Source organism: Catharus ustulatus, chromosome 2, assembly GCF_009819885.2.
Source record: "Catharus ustulatus isolate bCatUst1 chromosome 2, bCatUst1.pri.v2, whole genome shotgun sequence".
NCBI lineage: Eukaryota > Metazoa > Chordata > Aves > Passeriformes > Turdidae > Catharus > Catharus ustulatus.
In genome coordinates, this window is record NC_046222.1 from 124,321,660 (window position 1) to 124,340,743 (window position 19,084).

General features: G+C 63.4%; 2 protein-coding genes across 4 annotated transcripts in view; one reads left to right on the forward strand and one right to left on the reverse strand.

The window, feature by feature from the left end:
* Nucleotides 1-1,788: 1,788 nt before the first annotated feature.
* On the reverse strand, nucleotides 1,789-18,526 carry PGAP2 (post-GPI attachment to proteins 2). Of its 3 annotated transcripts, XM_033053099.2 has the most exons (7): nucleotides 18,407-18,524; nucleotides 16,449-16,593; nucleotides 14,589-14,762; nucleotides 13,331-13,583; nucleotides 10,517-10,623; nucleotides 3,325-3,433; nucleotides 1,789-2,847 (listed from the first exon to the last, which is right to left on the reverse strand). In XM_033053099.2, exons 3-7 carry the CDS (start codon nucleotides 14,751-14,753, stop codon nucleotides 2,717-2,719), a joined length of 765 nt encoding a protein of 254 aa, XP_032908990.1. In that variant the 5' UTR covers nucleotides 14,754-14,762; nucleotides 16,449-16,593; nucleotides 18,407-18,524; the 3' UTR covers nucleotides 1,789-2,716. The 3 variants fall into 3 exon arrangements, with proteins under 3 accessions (XP_032908990.1, XP_032908991.1, XP_032908989.1); XM_033053100.2 differs by lacking the exon at nucleotides 16,449-16,593 and having other exon boundaries at nucleotides 10,529-10,623; nucleotides 18,407-18,526; XM_033053098.2 differs by lacking the exon at nucleotides 16,449-16,593.
* A 356-nt stretch (nucleotides 18,527-18,882) lies between these two features.
* The window catches only part of NUP98 (nucleoporin 98 and 96 precursor), a 35,373-nt gene continuing 35,171 nt past the window's right edge, over nucleotides 18,883-19,084 (forward strand). Inside the window, exon 1 of the mRNA XM_033052027.1 lies at nucleotides 18,883-18,983. The gene's annotated coding sequence lies outside the window, so the exon portion shown is untranslated. The remainder of the gene's footprint in view (nucleotides 18,984-19,084) is intronic.

Below are 19,084 nucleotides of genomic sequence, written 5' to 3' on the forward strand. Positions count from 1 at the left end.
ATTGTAATGGACAGGAATGAGGACAGTGCAGGAGGTGGCCATGGGGCCATGGCACTGTGTGGGAATAGGACACTGGGGATGGGGACATTGCAGGAATTGGCACATGAGTCAGTCCCCACGTGGGCAGCCCCCAGCCCCAGCACTGCCCCTGGAGCGGCAGGTGGAGGGCAGAGCCCTGTGTTCCCATGCCCAGGGGTGTCCCGGGGTCCCTGTGTCCCGTGGCTGGCGGTGGCAGCAGCAAGGGCCCGGTGGCATCCCCAGCCGCTCTCGCCACCCCCTCGCCACCCCCCCGGCACGTGCTGGTGAGCGGCCAGATCCGGACACGGGCCCCTTGTCCGGCCCCGGGGCCTTCCTGCAGGAAGGGCAGAGACCCGGCACCCGCCACAAGCCGCCTTTGTTCCCGGCTCCCGTTTCCAGCCAGAGCCGGGCCAGGCGTGGGCAGCGGGGCTGGGGGCTCCGGCCCAGCCCAGCCCAGCCCCAGGGCGCCTCCAGAGCCCCACCCTGGGAGCCACGGCAGGGGACACTGCCCCAGGGACACTGCACAGCCACGGGCTCCTGGGTCCTGGCTGCACCAAACCCTGCTCCCACCATGGGCATCCAACAGCCCTGTCCTGGTCTGTCCGTGGGAGGATCCTCACAGCCATGTCCTCGTCCTGCAGTGGGGATCCCCATGGCCATGTCCTGGTCCTGCAGAGGGGATCCCATGGCCATGTCCTGCTCCTGCAGTGGGGATCCCCATGGCCACATCCTGGTCCCACTGTGGGGATCCCCATGGCCATGTCCTGCTCCTGCAGTGGGGATCCCCTCGGCCACGTCCCAGTCATGCTGTGGGGCTGGCAAGTGCCATCCTGGTGGGGTTTGGTGTAGAAGTGGGTGCTGGGATGAGGAGGGGACCCTGTGATCCCACGAGCGGGACACAGCCCTGCCCTGGCCCAGCACAGCAGGATGAGCTCATGGCTCTTCCCCTCCCAGCTGCTCCCGGGGTGGCCGCAGCAAGGGCAGGGCCCCACCACGGCCCAGGACAGGGGGAACCAAGCCCCCAGCAGCGCCCCTGCCCCTGCTCCTGCCCAGCCCCAGCAGTGCCAGCCCCAGCTCTCCTGGCTCCAGGCTCTGGCCCCAGGGCTGTGCCGGCCCTCGGCCCCGCAGCATCGCTAAGAGCTGCAGGATCTGCAGCCAAGTCAGCGGCCCCCGGGGCTGGGCGGGGACCGGGGCCGCCAGCTGCGGGGTGGGCTCAGTCCCACGCCTTCAGCCCAGCTCCTGGCTGGTTCCCAGCCTCCCTGAACCCTCCCAGCCTTCATCCGGCACCCGGGGGCCACGTCCCACATCACAGCCCCAACAGCCAGGATCCAGAGCCCACGCCAGAAATGCACATCCTGCAGGGATCTGCATCCTGAGTCCCATCTCCAGGGATCCACCCCAGAACCCAGGGCTCACATCTTGCAGCCCAGCTCCAACACTGAGGATCCACATCCCACACTCCAGCCCCAGTGCCTGGGGTCCATGTCCTGCACCCCATTCCAGCCCTGCCCACGGTGCAGGTCTGGAGCTGCTGGCTGTGCCAGGGCCGTGCCAGGCTGGGCCAGATAGAAATGCTGTGAAGTTTGCCGAGAGTTCACAAAAATACTTAGTGCTTTATTTCCACCTCAAAGCCAGGGCGCCGCAGGGCAGCGCGGCACACGCATGCAGGGACACGGATGGAGCCCGTGGATGGGGACACCGACGATGGACACGTGCAGCAGGACCCACTCGGAGCCAGCTGAGCCCCAGCTCTGCCAGGAGGCTCTGCCCAGCCCTGGGATGAGCACTGGGACAGCCCAGGGGACTCTTGGTGGTGGCTGTGCTCAGGTGAAGGGCAGGGAGGGCTGGTCCTTCCTGGCCAAGCTTGGGGTGGGATGAGCCCTGCCAAGTGCAGACCTCTCCAGAATCAAGCAGCTCCAGGTGCCCCTCCAGCAGCCTTGCAGGAGCTTGGGGACACTGCCAGCCCCCATCTGCCATCCAGCCATGTCCCCTGTGCCCTGGCAGCCAGAGCTGCACATTGGGGGCACTGCTCAACCCCAGCAGTTCCCAGCTCCAGCCCCATGCCATGGGGACATGGGGCAAAGATCTCCAGCACACTCACCCTTAGTTCCCAAACTGAGCTGGAACTGGCACAGCACCCCTGGAGCAGCCTGTGCTGCTGGGGGTGCTTCTGGGAAAGGCAGGAGTGAGACGTGGATGCTCCCAGCACCTGCTCTGCCCTGGGTGCTCCCACCCTGCTCTGGGCATCCCTGCATGGCCCAGCACCTTCCTGCTCCCTTCCAGGGAACCCAGGCACAGATGGGCCCTGCCCCAGTGCCTGAAGCCAGATCAAAAGGCCACCAGCCCTTTCTGAGGACTGGCCCCAAGACCCCCAGCCTGGAGGAAGAACCATGAGACCCCCAAGCCAAGAAAGGACAGAGAGGGGCTGGACCCCCATGCCTGGACACTGGGAGCAGCATCCTGGAGCATCCTCCAAAGCAACAGACCCCAGGTCTCTGTTCCTCCTCTGTCCTGCCCCCCTGGAGCTGGCAGGGAGTCAGGACAGGGGATCCCTGGGAAGAGCCCACAGCTCCCCTGGACGAGAGCTGCAGGTGCAGCTAGGGACAGACACTCCTGGGAGCTCGGGATCATCCTGGCAGCAGCTCCACAGCAAACACCCCGGCAGGACAGGCAAGAGGAGCCCCCAGGGCAGGGCTGGCTAGAAGTGCTTGTCCTCCAGCAGCGAGCTCACCACCAGCTCCTTGTTGCCGAAGTCCCAGAAGGCAGTCATGTGGAAGGCCATGTTGAAGAGGACAACCAGGTACTCCAGGAAGGCGAAGACAGTGTACACTGGGGGAGGAAACACAGCAGGTGAGGGGCACCCACTGCTGCACCTGCCCTGGGAGCTAGGGGGGGGTCTCTGGGCCACCTGTTTGGGGAAGCAGAGCAGGGGCTGGGGGCCTTGACCCCCACCAGGAAAAAGCGTGGCTGGGCACCTGGGCTGGGATTTGGAAGGCAAGGCATCATATTAGGAGGATGTCAGACATCAGGAAGAGTTTTTGGACATGAGAAGGAATTTTTTCACAGAAGGGGTGGTTGAGCATTGGAAAGAGCTGCTCAGGGAGGTTTGGAGTGCCCATCCCTGGAGGTGTCCAAGGAAGGCCTGGATGTGGCACTCAGTGCTGTGGGCTGGGTGACAAAGTGGGCATTGGGCACAGCTGGGGCTTGCTGCTCCTGGGGATCTCTTCCAACCTTCAAGATCCTGTGATTCTGTAATTCTGTGAGCACCCAGCCCTTCCCCACACCCCCCCCAGGCAGCCCCCTCACCTCCAGGGCCGCAGTACCAGTTGTGGTGGAAGTAAACGCACACGGCGAACGCAAACGTGATGAAGGTGAAGAAGAAGAGCAGCTGCTTCCACTTGTACGACTTGCGCTCCTGGAAGAGGCCAAGGGCTGGGTCATCCCATCCCATCCCATCATCCATCCCATCCCATCCCAATCCCAATCCCAATCCCCATCCCAATCCCAATCCCCATCCCATCCCCGCCCTGGCTCCTTGTACAGAGCCCCCAGGCCAGGCCCAGGGGTGGCTTTAGCAGGGCTGTGCCTGGGAGCACACGGGGCTCACACCCACATGGAGATCAGTGAGTGAGGAAGCCACGGGGTCCCAGCAAATACGGTGCCCCTGGCACTGGGGACTCCTTGGGGACAGACCAAAGTTCTACTAGAGGTAGACGCCCCGGCTCGGGTCATGCAGGTGGCCCCAGGGCACGGGGAATTCACGGGTGCTGCACTCCCTCACTCACAATAGCAGCAAGGAGGAGGAAACCACATGAAGGGACGGCAGGCAGGGCGGGTGCGGCGCTGGAGAGCTCACCTAGCACGCCTTGGCACTGGGAGGGCCCCATCCTGCCCCCAGGACCAGCTCTGATGGGGCAGGAACACAGCATGGGCACGCTGCCAGCTGCCAGCACAGCCCCAGCTCACTGCTTCTGTGCCCCAGAGCTCAGGGGCACAACCCAGGGCCTGTCCCCTGTGACAGGCTCCCTGACCCACTGCCCAAAGCTGGGGACTGGGGGTGCAGTGACCCCTGACAGACACAGCAGGTACTGGCTCCAGTTCCTCTATTTCTCCCATCACACTGAAGGTCATGGATAATGATCCTACAGCCTGGGGGGCAGAGGAACCCAAACCACATCTGGAGGCAAGGAGGGTGCAGGGGACCCCCGGAGCAGGGGGGCTGCAAGGGGTGCCCAGCCCCACAGAGAGAGTTGGGGATGCCACAGAGAGCCCAGGCTGTTACGGGTGGGAGGGGAATTTCCACCTCGCCTGGCACTTCACGTGAGACAAAGATTCCATTCTGAGGGAGTGCTGATAACAAGGAAAATTTAAATTGCCCCATCACACTTTCCATTACCCCCAGAACGCGTGCCAGGGGCTGACCCAGGGAGGAAAGCCCAGAGAGGAAGGACGGGTTCACAGGCACTTCACCGTGTGGGGACACGCGGGTGACGCCAGCTCCAGCCCACAGGGCCTGGGCTGGCCCCTCGTGCTGGGACTGACCGGCCAGCAGCAGCTCAGCCCTGCGAGGGTGTGAGGAGCAGCGGTGGCACCGGGAGTGGCAGAGCCCCAGGCGGGTGCCGAGTTTCACAGCGGAAGAGAGGCTGGGAACAGCTGCGGTGACAGCGCGGTGTCACCGCGCTCCCACGGCAAACGGCTGCGCTGAGCCCCGGCACGGCCCCGCCGCACCCACACACCCTGCCGGGGCCTCCGGGGACCCAGGGCCACCAGGGCCACCAGGGACCCGCCAGGGACCCGCCAGGCAGCTGCTGCTCCCGGGAGCACCGAGGCAGGAACAGCCCAGGTCCTGCTGCAGAACCCTGGAGGGCCCCATCAGAACCAGCCCGAGCTCACCACGGTGACCCTGCACCTCTGGGTGCCCTCTGAGCTCCCCCTGTCCCCGTCTGGGCTCGGGATTACCACACGGATAATTAGGTGTTAATCCCTAATGCCAGGGCACGGCTGGCTCAGCGCAGTGCCAGGGGAGCACAGGGCAGGTGGCACATGGTGACAATGCTGAGCAGAGCTGGCGTGGAAGGTGGCACCTCGGGGAAGGTCCCTGCAGGAGCAGGGGCAGGATATCCCGGCACAGCAGGGCACTGGGGTGCACGGGGACCCCAGTGGGATGTGGGAGCTGGAGTGCCACCCTGCCCTGGGACAGGAGGAAGGGACAGGGCCAGCCCACACTTCGGGCAGCATGGTGGGAGCTCCAGGAGCTGCTGGATGGAGAGGAGCTGCCCATCCCTTCACTGGTGTGGGCTGGGCCCACAGCCCTGCTCGGGGTTCAGGCAGTGAACCAGCAAGGAGGCACAGGAGCCTCCTGCTCCTTCCACCGCTGCCAGAGAGGAAGCACTGTGCCCATCCCCCAGTTCCTGGTGGGGACAGGGATGACAGTGATCTTAAACGGCAACAGCTCGCTCTGCAGGGGCCTCCCAAGCACTGGTCCGCCCTCATCCATCATCCCTTTCTGGGGGACAAGTGGCACCTGCAGCGCTCTGTGTCACACACCAGTCCCAGCTCCCCTCGAGGGTTTCCGGGTCTGTGCAGAGAGCCCGGAGCCAAAGGGCCCCACAGAGATCTCAGCTATTTATAGAGGGCTTGTCTGAGGCAGCGCCAGCGCTCCCAGGCGCTGCGAGGAGCTGGGGTGAAACCACGCGTGGTCACCAAGGTGCTTGTGGTTCCTGCTGCTCACACGGCTCTGCCACGGCAGGGACACAGCTCAGCCACCCAGCCCCAGCTGCCAGGGCTCAGCTGGGCCCAGGGACACAGGGGCTGAGCCCCGGAGCCTGCTGTGCCTCTGCACTGGCTCAGCCCGTGTGCCCCACGGATGCCGGAGGAGCAGGATGCTGTGGGACAGAGCCCAGGGGCTGGTGGCAGAGCAGGACCCAGCCCCACTGGCCACAGCATGGACTGGAAGTGACCTTAAACCACTGCCACCCAGCCATGGCAGGGACACCTCCCACTGTCCCAGTGCTCCAGCCCCAATGTCCAGCCTGGCCTTGGGCACTGCCAGGGATCCAGGAGCAGCCACAGCTCCTCTGGTCACCCTGGGCCAGCCCTGCCCACCCTGCCCAAGACCCCACCCAGCCCTGCCCTCTGGCACTGGGAGCCATTCTCTGTGTGCTGTCCCTCTCTCCCTTGCCCCCAGTCCCTCTCCAGCTCTCCCAGCCTGGCTCCAGCCCAGGAGCTCCTTGGCTCCTGTGACAGGCCTGAGCCAGCCAGCCTGGTGGCCACCACATGCACACACTGGTGTCCGCTGGGGCCACCAGCGCTGAGCTCAGGAGGAAAATGTGTTTGCAAACAAGAAGTGAAACTGCTCTGCCCCACTGCCCAGCTCTGCGCCTCAGGGCTGGGGGGAAGGAGGGTTTAAAGGGTGAGCAGCCAGCCAAGAACAGCAGAGCTGCCAGCCCAGGTGGGCACTGCCACACCACGGCCAAGCACCAGGCACGGGGTGCAGAGATCAGCCACAGCTGAAGGCTCCCAGGCTCCATTTCCCTTTTCTACAGAATCTCTTCCTCTGCTTTGCGCCCCTTCCCCTCTTTTTCTCTCTCCTGCTTTCTCTTTTGTCCCCTCCTGCAAAGCTTTGTTTTCCTTTCTCTCACCATTTGCCACCTCGTAACTGGAAACCGCCCGTACTTCCCCATTACAAACCAGTTCCTCTGCACCTTCCTGCCCTCTGAGAACAGCGGTTGCAACAGGAGCCCCGTCGGACCAGAAGCTTTTGCAAGACCAATTCCTGTCCTTCCTATGCTGCCAGACCTCGAGCAGTGCTAACAGGGGTGCCAGCCTGGGGCTGGGAAGCACAGCCCCCCGTTCCCTCCTCCAGACAGATGCACTTTCCAGCTCCCCACACGGAGTCTGTCCTGGAGCTGGTCCCAGCTTTGGTCCTGCAGAACCTGAAGCCTGTGGGGACGCTCTGCTGAGGAGGAGGAAGGACAGAACACCGTGGGACCGCAGCCATCCCTCCCTGTCCCCTCCTGCCATCCCCAGCTGCAGGGCTGGGGACAGCACACGTGAACAAAGGCCCCACAAGGGACACAAACCAGGCCAGTCTGTCCCCGGGGTGCTGTAATGCACAGGGAGGGACCAGCTGTGCCCTGCCCTAAAACAGCCCCTGGGCACCTCACTGGCACTGCCCGAGTGACGCAGCAAGGGTGTGACAGTGGCACCTCCGCTGTCCCACCCTGCCGAGCCAGGCAAGCCGCGGGTGTCACAGCAGCGGTGCCAAGCCTGCCAGGGGCCACCAGCCGTGAGCAGAGGGCTGGGAGCCTGAGGACAGGCACAGAGGGGGACACGTCCCGGGACACCCCGCTCGGCCCGCAGGATCTGTGGGAATGATTCCCAGCAGAACCCAACGCGCACCACCGGGGCTGGGACACGGCACTGCAGCGACAAAGGTGACACCTGGTGGTGTGACAAGCACTGCGCCCTCTTCACCGCGACACAGCCGGTCTGGGAGCTGCGTCACCCCGCAGCGCCTTCCTCCTCCTCCTCCTCCTCCCTCACCCACTGCCCTGGGCGACAGCTCCATCCTGCGGGGACACCGGGGCTGGCACAGGGACACCGGAGGGCTCCTCTCTCCTCGGGGAACCTCTCAGCTTTGGGGGTACCACGCACCCCGAGGGCAGCTCCCCTCCACCAGCAGGGCTGTTCCAGGATGGGAGGAGGAAGCGGGTGGTGGCACTGTGCCAGGTGCTGGCATGCTCAGCCAAGGTGTCACCATGTTCCCTGCCCCTCCCCTCAGGGATGTGCAGATTCCTCCGGTCCTCGGGTGGAGTCACAGAAACGAATCAGGCTGGAAAATCCCTCTGAGATCACTGAGTCCAAGTGCTTCCAGCACTGCCAAGGCCACCACTAACCCATGTCCCCAAGTGTCACATCCACAGGGCTGTGAAATCGCTCCAGGGATGGGACTCCACCCCTCCCAGGGCAGCTGTGCCAGTGTGAACCTCCCCTGGCACAGTTTGAGGCTGATTCCTCCTGTCCTGTCCCTGTTCCTGGAGCAGAGCCCGACCTCCCTCCCTGCCCCTCCTGTCAGGGAATTGTGCAGAGCCACAAGGTCCCCCCTGAGCCTCCTTTTCTCCAGGCTGAGCCCCTTCAGCCCCTTCCCCAGCTCCATTCTCCTCCCTGGACATGCTCTAGAGCCCCAAAGGGGCCCAAAGCCGAGCCCAGGATTTGGGATGCCTCACCCCTGCCCACTGCAGGGGAGATGAGCCAGCCCCAGTGGGTGACGTGGCAGGGGAGGAGATCAGGGCCTTGGAGGTCTCACCCAGAAAAAAAGACAAGCCCAAACAATGACAGAAATAAAGGAAGCCGTGGGAAAGCTGCCAAGGAATGACTGTGAGCTCCTGCTATTCCCATATCACCAGAGAGAACAGAACACTTCCCAGCGAGCGAGGAGAGTCTCAGCATCTCCACAAGTCCCTTTCCTAAGGAGCCTTACAGCCAAACAACTGCTGGAAGCTTCTTTTGCAGGTCTCTGGAGTAAGGCAGCAGGGACGGGCTCGGTGAATTGGCGGAAGGGGAGGACAAACAGCGGTGACGGAGAGGAGCTGCTCTGGGGCGGCAGAGCTGGGCCCCCCAGCCCTCATCCTGGATGTCCTGTCCTGTCCCTGGCTGTCAGTGCCCACAGCCCAGGACAAACCTGGATGTCCTGCCCACCTCCCCGATCACCCAGGACAAACCTGAATGTCCTGTCCCTGCCTGTCAGTGCCCACAGCCCAGGACAAACCTGGATGTCCTGTCCTGTCCCTGCCTGCCAGTGCCCACAGCCCAGGACAAACCTGGATGTCCTGTCCTGTCTGTGGCTGTCAGTGCCCACAGCCCAGGACAAACCTGGATGTCCTGCCCTGTCCCTGTCAGTGCCCACAGCCCAGGACAAACCTGGATGTCCTGTCCTGCCTGTGCCTGTCAGTGCCCACAGCCCAGGACAAATCTGGATGTCCTGTCCTGCCTGTGCCTGTCAGTGCCCACAGCCCAGGACAAATCTGGATGTCCTGCCCACCTCCCCCATCACCCAGGACAAACCTGGATGTCCTGCCCTGCCCTGTCTGTCAGTGCCCACAGCCCAGCACAAACCTGCATGTCCTGCCCTGCCCTGCCTGTCAGTGCCCACAGCCCAGGACAAACCTGGATGTCCTGTCCTGTCCCTGGCTGTCAGTGCCCACAGCCCAGGACAAACCTGGATGTGCTGTCCTGTCCCGGCCTGTCAGTGCCCACAGCCCAGGACAAACCTGGATGTCCTGTCCCTGGCTGTCAGTGCCCACAGCCCAGGACAAACCTGGATGTCCTGCCCTGTCCCTGGCTGTCAGTGCCCACAGCCCAGGACAAACCTGGATGGCCTGTCCCTGGCTGTCAGGGCCAAAGCCCAGGACAAACCTGGATGTCCTGTCCTGCCCCTGGCTGTCAGTGCCCACAGCCCAGGACAAACCTGGATGTCCTGTCCTGCCCTGTCCCTGCCTGTCAGTGCCCACAGCCCAGGACAAACCTGGATGTCCTGTCCTGCCCTGTCCCTGTCTGTCAGTGCCCACAGCCCAGGACAAACCTGGATGTCCTGTCCTGCCCTGTCCCTGTCTGTCAGTGCCCACAGCCCAGGACAAACCTGGATGTCCTGCCTGTGGCCCAGGACTCACAGTACAAACCAGCACAGCACAGAAGCTGCAATGGGGCCAGGAGCCCCTGGCTGGATCCTCCACCAGACCCAGTGCCCCCCCAGCCAGTCCCTGCCCCCCTGACCCCTCCCCAGAAAGAGAGCCAGAGCCAGCCTGTTCCACAGAGTCATTCTGGAGCAAAGGCAGAACAGTTCCTGCTGCCTGCTGCTCCCAGCCTGCAGGACCAGCAATTCCCAGCACAGGGAAGCCAACTTCAGCTTAGAAACAGGCATGGAGAAGGGATGAGCAATCCCAACCCACAGGGATACCAACAGTGGTTTCTAATATGATCTCTCAATGAAAACTTAATCAGATACTGGGAGGAAATCCTTCCCTGGCAGGGTGGACAGGCCCTGGCACAGGGTGCCCAGAGAAGCTGTGGCTGCCCCTGGATCCCTGGCACTGCCCAAGGCCAAGATGGACACTGGGGCTTGGAGTAGCCCAGGACAGTGGAAGGTGTCCCTGCATGGCAAGGGGTGGCACTGGATGGGATTTAAGGTCCCTTCCAACCAAAATCATTCTGTGATTCAATGATAAAACCAGAAAATAGGAAATGAAATCGTCCTTCCCACTTTGATTTGGTAAATAATGGATTTTGGTGACTTCTTGTGTTTCACCTGCTGCTGTTGGCTCCTCTAGCACCTGCTCAGGGTTATTTCACAAGCAAGGACAGCCAAAGCCCTTCAGTGCCAGCCCAGAGCCCCCTGCCAGCTCCCAGCATGGCCCCAGAGCCCTGTCCCAGTCCTGGCACAGCCCCAGAGCCCCCTCCCAGCCCCCAGCACAGAGAGAAGAAAGGAAAGTGTCTGTACCTCGGGACTTACTGTGTGTTTCTTAGTCATTCTCCAGAGGATGCAGGTGAGCAGCATGTGGCCCAGGGCCGACGTGATGAACACGATGAAGGCATGTTCATGGATTGCTGGATCAACAAACAACAGGTTTCCTGCTCAACCCAAGCCAGGAGCACAGGGGGAATGTGGGGCAGGATTTGGGAGAGCTTTGTGCTCTGCTGGGACTCCAGTGGGGTCTGGGCAGGAAAAAGGCACAGCCCAGCTCCATAAGCTGCTTGTGCTGCCTCAGGGCCCCCTGGCAGGGGATAAAAGCACCTGAAAGATTTATCCCAAAGGGCCAGGAAGGTCCTTCTGTGCTCTGGGACCATCACTTCACAGGGCTGTAAACTCAGGAACCCTTGGGAGCAGCACAGCATTGCCACTGTTGTTCTGTGCATGGGGAAACTGAATCACAGGGAGGAGGGGTGCAGAGTGAGCCAGTCCAAAATCCAGGAAAGTCCGTCTTCTGGCCCCCTGTATTACCTACCTGCCCAGCAGCAGCATCAGCAGCCTCACCTGCAGCACTGAGGTTGCCTCATGCACACCTGGACTAGCCCAGGTACAGGATCAGGCTGGGAAAGCAGCTGGAGCAAGGCTAAGCCAGAGCTGCTCCCAAGGCCCCAAACCCCACACAACCCCTGCACCTCCAGGTGAGAGATTTTCCTAAGTGCTGCTCTGAAAAGAATTTCCCAGCTCCTTGTGCAGAAACTGAACATCAGGCTGAATTCCCAGGCACCTGAACAGCTGGAATGCCTGTCCCTGTTTGCCCTCTCCCTGCCAGGGAAGGGAAGCATGCCAGGAGTGAGGTACCATAGGTGGGAAGGTCAGGCCAGGGTGCCCCCAGGAAGAGAGGATTAACCTGAGCACGGCAGCTCAGGGCTGAGACTTTCCCCCCAGCCAGGGATTAGTCTGGGGTGAGGATCCCAGAAGTGGGTCAGCCTCAGCTCCTGGGGCAGTTCTGCCTGCTCACACCTTGGGCCCCCTTCCAGGCTCTGCACAGGGCCAGGCCAGGCTGGCCCAGGTAGCCAAACCTCAAAGCAACACCTGGATTTCCAAGGGCAGGGGCCAGGCCTGGACAAGCTGGAGAAGCCCCTGGGGCAGGTGAGGCTGCAGACCCTGCCAGGAGGGGACACTGCCAGGAGGGGACACCTCGCCATGGGGACAGGGAATGCTGGCAGGAGACACGGAGGGTGAGCTGGGCAGGGACAGGTCCCAGCCCAAAGAGCTACAGGAGGTTCCTGGGTTCCTGTCCTGCCATCCCAGTCACCGAGCTCCACCATGGACCATCCTCACCCCAAGGGCTGGGGGAGATCCTGGGACTCCATCCACAGCAACACAGCCCTGAATCCCAGGTTTGGGTTGGGAGGGACCCTAAAAACCTTTCCATTCCCACCCCTGCCATGGCAGGGACACCTTCCACTGTCCCAGGCTGCTCCAGCCTCTGTGTCCAACCTGGCCTTGGGCACTGCCAGGGATCCAGGGGCAGCCACAGCTGCTCTGGGCACCCTGTGCCAGCCCTGCCCACCCTGCCAGGGAACAATTCCTGCCCAAGATCCCACCCAGCCCCGTCCTCTGGCACTGGGAGCCATTCCCTGTGTCCTGGCATTCAATTCTTTGTTCAAAGTCCCTCTCCAGCCCACAGCAGGACACAATATCCATCACCACCATCCTGCTGTGCAGGGAAAGCCAACACATGACTGTCCTGCTGACAGACCCCAGCATGGGGTTTGCTCCCACTGCAACAGCACCACCTTGCTGGCTCCGGCATTTCGGTGCTCTCCAGTTAATCCCTGGTGCCTCCTCCAGATCTTAGGATGAAATAGCAGCTGGAGGTCACCAGTGGCACTTATGTCCTTCTGAGATGAGATTGTGTGGGGAAAAAGAATTTCCCAGCCTGTCGTGGCCAGGTTTTAGACACATGGATTTAACCTGGGAAACTCTGATTCTGTTTCTAGAGGGAATTCCTATTCCCATTAGAGGGCTAGAGCCCCTCTGCTCAGGAGCCAGGCTGGCAGAGCTGGGGGTGGCACCTGGACAGGAGAAGCTCCAGGGAGAGCTCAGAGCCCTGCCAGGGCCTGAAGGGGCTCCAGGAGAGCTGAGAGGGACTGGGGACAAGGGAGGGAGGGACAGCACACAGGGAATGGCTCCCAGTGCCAGAGGGCAGGGCTGGATGGGATCTTGGGCAGGAATTGTTCCCTGGCAGGGTGGGCAGGGCTGGCACAGGGTGCCCAGAGCAGCTGTGGCTGCCCCTGGATCCCTGGCAGTGCCCAGGGCCAGGCTGGACACTGGGGCTGGAGCAGCTGGGAGAGTGGGAGGTGTCCCTGCCATGGCTGGGGTGGGATGGGTGGGGTTTGATGTCCCTTCTCCATCCAAACCAGTCTGTGTGATTCTATGAAATTTTCCCCAGAAATTCCTGGAAGAGTATGTGAAGGTGTGGAGCAGAGTCAGCTCTGAGCCCAGCCCAGCTGTGGGGATGGAGAGAAAGCAGGATGAACTCTGACCCACCTCTGCCCTCATCCCTGGAGCGGGGCCTTGGCACACGGGTGGGACCAAGTGCCAAGGTCTGATCCAGGCTCCATCCCCAGCCTGAACCCACGGCTTCAACCAAGAATCAGCAACCAAGGACTGTGGGAGGAGCACGGTTGTTCACATGTTATACATACATTCTTCCTCTATAACTACTGACTTCAGCAGAATCTCTGGGGGTTTTTAACTGCTTTTCCTCTCCAAATGCCTCATGGCACAGCAGCAGCCCAAGGAGGGGCTGAGCAGGGCAGGCCCAGGGGTGCCACCTACCATAGTTTTCGGTGGAGGACACGTAGGTGAGGATGAGGAGGGCGAAGTTCTCGAGCAGGTTGAGCAGCAGGGTGAGGTGGCACAGGCACAGGTAGCGGGGGTGGGGGCAGTGGCAGCTCTGGTAGTGGTTCCAGTAGGCCACGGCCACGAGCACGCGCGGGGCCGAGTGCAGGCCGATGCACAGGCGCCACACGTAGCGCTGCGGCGTCTCGCCCCCGATGGCCGCGCTGATGGACGGCAGGTAGTTGGGCACCTGCAGGGACACGGGCTCGTGGGGACAGGCACGGGGCACAGCCCCTCAGCCCCTCCTCCAGTTGTCCTTTCTCAATTGTAAATTGGTTCATCCCTATTCCCAAAGCCAGGGGATGTATGCTGGCCGCGCCCCTGGTCCATCCCATGGGGTCATGGATCCTGCTGGGGGGCCTGCCCAGGTTTCTTGCCTTTACACTCCCGACTGTCCACAGATTCCACAATGGTTTTGGTTGGAAGGACCTTAAGGCTCAGGGACACCTCCCACTGTCTCAGGCTGCTCCAGCCCCAATGTCCAAGCTGTCCACTGCCAGGGATCCAGGGGCAGCCACAGCTGCTCTGGGCACCCTGTGCCAGCCCTGCCCACCCTGCCAGGGAACAATTCCTGCCCAAGATCCCATCTGTCCCCACCCTCTGGCAGTGGGAAGCCATTCCCCCTTTCCTGGCCCTACTGAAGTTCTCCTGCTGGTGTGGGATGACTCCTGCCCTCCATTCCCAGCTCGTATCCAGCAGCCTGAGAGCCCTGGGGAGGAGCCCAGCCATCCTGCATGGAGCCCTCCCTCCCCAGACACCTGTGGCTCCTCTGAACTCCAGCAGACCTGGGGGCAGCAGTTCTGGGCCAGCCCCTCTCCCAGGGGAATGTATTTCCCTGCAGCTTCCCCACCTTAACTCCTCACTGCAATAACCCCCAGCGTGCCCAGTCCAGACCAGTCTGTACTGCCCCCAGTCCCAGCACAAAGCCAAACCTGCTGCTGCCAGTCCTGAGGCATCACAAAGACAACAAAACAATGCAGCTTGTTCTGGATTCTGTAACACCTCTGGTGGCAAAGCCCAGGAGAGGAGCCCAGGAGCCAGAAGAGGTGAGAGGAATCGAGAAGGTGGACAGGGGCCCAAGAGGAGAAGGGAGGCCAGAAGGAGGGAGAGGAGACCAGGAGAGGAGAGCCCAGAAGGACACGGGAGATCTGTAACCCCCCCAAGAACACAGGATTTTCCCATGGGAGACTCTCACCCCACAGTGGGTCGCAGTGGTCTCACGGAAGTTGAAGAGCAGAGACCAGGTGACACAGAAGAGGAACCCAAAGAGGGGGCAGAACACAGTCCCGAGGGCCAGCGTGGTGAAGCGCAGCCGGAACAGGATCCCGTCCCGATCCAGCGGCAGCGGGACCTGCAGCATCTTGGAAACCTGCAGCAAAACAAACAAATGTCTGACTGGGGCTCTGTCCTGCTCTGAGCGGGCTGATAAGGTGGGGATCAGTCACAGGCTGGGCTCCATGGCCCTGGGGGGCTTTGGGAAACTCAGTGATTCTGGGATTCTGTCCAGCCCCACACAGTGCTGGGCAGGGATGGACACACAGCTCAGCCCCTCACACTGTGTGACCCCACAGACACAGCCCAGCCCCTCACACTGTGTGACCCCACACACACAGCCCAGCCCCTCACACTGTGTGACCCCACAGACACACAGCCCCTCACACCTGTGTGACCCCACACACACACAGACACAGCCCCTCACACCTGTGTGACCCCACACACACACAGCCCAGCCCCTCACACCTGTGTGACCCCACACACACACACAGCCCCTCACACTGTGTGACCCCACACACACAGCCCAGCCCCTCACACCTGTGTGACCCCACACACACACAGCCCAGCCCCTCACACCTGTGTGACCCCACAGACACAGCCCAGCCCCTCACACCTGTGTGACCCCACACACACAGCCCAGCCCCTCACACTGTGTGACCCCACACACACACAGCCCCTCACACTGTGTGACCCCACAGACATAGCCCAGCCCCTCACACCTGTGTGACCCCACACACACACAGCCCCTCACACCTGTGTGACCCCACACACACAGCCCAGCCCCTCACACCTGTGTGACCCCACAGACACAGCCCAGCCCCTCACACTGTGTGACCCCACACACACAGCCCAGCCCCTCACACTGTGTGACCCCACACACACAGCCCCTCACACCTGTGTGACCCCACACACACAGCCCAGCCCCTCACACTGTGTGACCCCACAGACATAGCCCAGCCCCTCACACCTGTGTGACCCCACACACACACAGCCCCTCACACCTGTGTGACCCCACACACACAGCCCAGCCCCTCACACCTGTGTGACCCCACACACACAGCCCAGCCCCTCACACTGTGTGACCCCACAGACATAGCCCAGCCCCTCACACCTGTGTGACCCCACAGACACAGCCCAGCCCCTCACACTGTGTGACCCCACACACACACAGCCCCTCACACCTGTGTGACCCCACACACACACAGCCCCTCACACTGTGTGACCCCACACACACACAGCCCCTCACACCTGTGTGACCCCACACACACATCCCCTCACACCTGTGTGACCCCACAGACACAGCCCAGCCCCTCACACCTGTGTGACCCCACACACACAGCCCAGCCCCTCACACCTGTGTGACCCCACACACACAGCCCAGCCCCTCACACCTGTGTGACCCCACACACACACAGCCCAGCCCCTCACACCTGTGTGACCCCACACACACAGCCCAGCCCCTCACACCTGTGTGACCCCACACACACAGCCCAGCCCCTCACACCTGTGTGACCCCACACACACAGCCCAGCCCCTCACACCTGTGTGACCCCACACACACAGCCCAGCCCCTCACACCTGTGTGACCCCACAGACACAGCCCAGCCCCTCACACTGTGTGACCCCACACACACAGCCCCTCACACCTGTGTGACCCCACACACACACACAGCCCCACACACCTGTGTGACCCCACACACACAGCCCCTCACACCTGTGTGACCCCACACACACACAGCCCCTCACACCTGTGTGACCCCACACACACATCCCCTCACACCTGTGTGACCCCACAGCCGCAGGATGTGCAGCATGGGCAGGCAGACCAAGAAAATCTCTTTGTGTGGACACAGGGAGCTGGAGACTCACGGAGAGCAGGGAGCAGGGGCAGAGCCGGGCCGGTGCCTGCAGCCCTCCAGAGGGATCTGGCAGGAAGAGCACGTGAACCCTGTCCCGTGGGATCCATCCAGAGCATTCCCTGGGCTCGGGGCAGCGCTGACACAGCCGGGCTGCCTGTCGGTCCCGCCGGGAGCCGCGGCGACTCCGGCACAGCCCGGCCCCGCAGCCCGGCTCCCTCAGCCCCGCTCCACTGCTCCCACAGCCCGGCCCCGCAGCCTCGATCCAGAGCTCCTTCAGCCCCGCTCCACAGCCCTGCTCCTCCGGCACAGCCCGGCCCCACAGCTCCCTCAGCCCTGATCCTCAGCCCTGCTCCTCTGGTACAGTCCGGCCCCTCAGCCCGGCTCCACAGCTCCCTCAGCCCTGATCCTCAGCCCTGCTCCTCCGGCACAGCCCGGCCCCACAGCCCCGCTCCACAGCTCCCACAGCCCGGCCCCGCAGCCCGGCTCCCTCAGCCCCGCTCCACAGTTCCCGCAGCCCGGCTCCCTCAGCCCCGATCCACAGCTCGGCTCCACAGCCCTGCTCCACAGCTCCCACAGCCCTGCTCCACAGCTCCCACAGCTCGGCTCCACAGCCCTGCTCCACAGCTCCCACAGCCCGGCTCCCTCAGCCCTGCTCCCTCAGCCCCGCTCCACAGTTCCCACAGCCCGGCTCCTCCGGTACAGCCCGGCCCTCACAGCCCCGGCCCTGCACGGGCAGCACTGCCGGGAGCTGGGCCAGGGCAGGTTCAGGCTGGATTCTAGGGAAAGGCTCTTCCCTCAGAGGTGCTGGGCACTGCCCAGGCTCCCCAGGGAATGGGCACGGCCCCCGAGGCTGCCAAAGCTCCAGGAGCTGCCAGGGATGCCCAGGCTGGGATTGCTGGGGGAGCAGGATCAAAGATCCCTGTGGGTCCCTTCCAGCTCAGGACACTCCATGCACCCCCGGCTGCAGGATCAGGGCAGCTCAAACCCCGACAACAACGAGGCTGGGGCTGGTCAGTCGGGAAGGCTGGGACGGACACTCTGGAGCCCGGCAGACCCCCCGAACAGGGCTCCCCTCAGCCCCAGGGGATCAGGCTGGGATGGAGCCCACCTCACCACCACCTGGCTGCGGGACAAATCCGATTTGTGGACAATCCCTGAACCGTCTGGGCAGTGCCCCAGGGCAGCATGACCACTCTGCCCGCACCAAAGCCCCCCACATTGGGGGACCAAGCCCCAACGAAGGGACCGACCACAGTCACCGAGGGGCCACAGAGCTCAGCCCCACCCGGGCTGCTGGGCACGGAGAGCCGGAATTACTTGGGGATAAGAGCAGAGAAGCCCCAAAGGCTGGGACTGGCTGTGGAGGAGGGTCCCCGGGGAGCTCAGGCTCCTCTCGCCGGGACCCCGAGGAGCCCCCCAAGAGCTCCCCATGGGCTGGGGGATGGAGCCCCCGAACCCTGCCCCTCCTCGGGGGGCTCGGCCCTGGGGACACAGCTCCCTGTGCCTTGGGGACACCCCGGGGACCCCACAGCAGGAGCCCCGCAGCCTCTGCCCTCCCTTCCCTCGGGGGTCTTGCCCAAAGAGAGCAAATAAAAGCCAAATATTTTTTACCCCGTGTTGAATGGCCCTGATCTGTCCTGCAGGAGAGGGGCTGCACCACCCCGAGACTTGCCCCGGGTACCCCACGCGGCCCCAGAGACCCCCTGAGACCCCTCCCCGGGCACCCCCCGTGCCCCCGGGTTCCCCGCAGGTGCTCCCCTCCCCAGGACCCCCAGACTCCCGCAATGAGTGACCTCTCCGGGCACTTCCCCCATTCCCCAGAGACTCTCCCTGGGACCCCCTCCCCAAACCCTGCCGGACCCCCGACACCCCCCCTCACCGCTCAGCCCCCCTCGCGCTGCTCCATGACCCGGCTCAGCAGCCCCACCACGCCTCCTCCGCCTTTTCCGCCTCCTCCTCTTCCTCCCTTTCTTCCACCTCTTCCTCCTCTTCCCCCGCCCCCAACCACGCTGCGGCCCCTTTAAGAGGCTGGGCCCATCTCCCTCGCGCCGCGACACACGATTGGTCCTCGCGGCAGAAGCCCCGCCCCTCCAAACGCCCCGGATGTGGGGCGGTGCCGTTCTGGACCCTTCCGCGGCGCCAAGCCCCGCCCCCTCCTCTGCCCGTCCGGCCAATGGGCGCTCGGTGAGCGGCGACGCTTCGCCCAATCAGCGTTGAGATCAGGGGGAGTGCGGGGGGGCGCGGCCAATGGGCGGCGGAAGCGCGGCGGGCGGGGCGGGGCCGAGGCGGCGCGCGGGGGAGGCCGGGAGTGCGCGCGCGGGCTGTGACGCAGCTGCGGCCCCGTGAGGCGGCGGCGGCACCGCGGGCCCGACCCGGCCCGGCCGCTCCGAGCGGCGCTTCCCGGCACCCACCGTGAGCACCGGGGCCCGCTAGGGCAGCCTTGCCCGCCATCTGCGGTGAGCACCGCGGCTGGCCGCCCTGTCTTGCCCGGCGTGGCTGTGGTGCCGCCGCCGCCAGGCCTTTTGTGCCGGGAGACCGGGTGGTCCGGGAGTGGGGG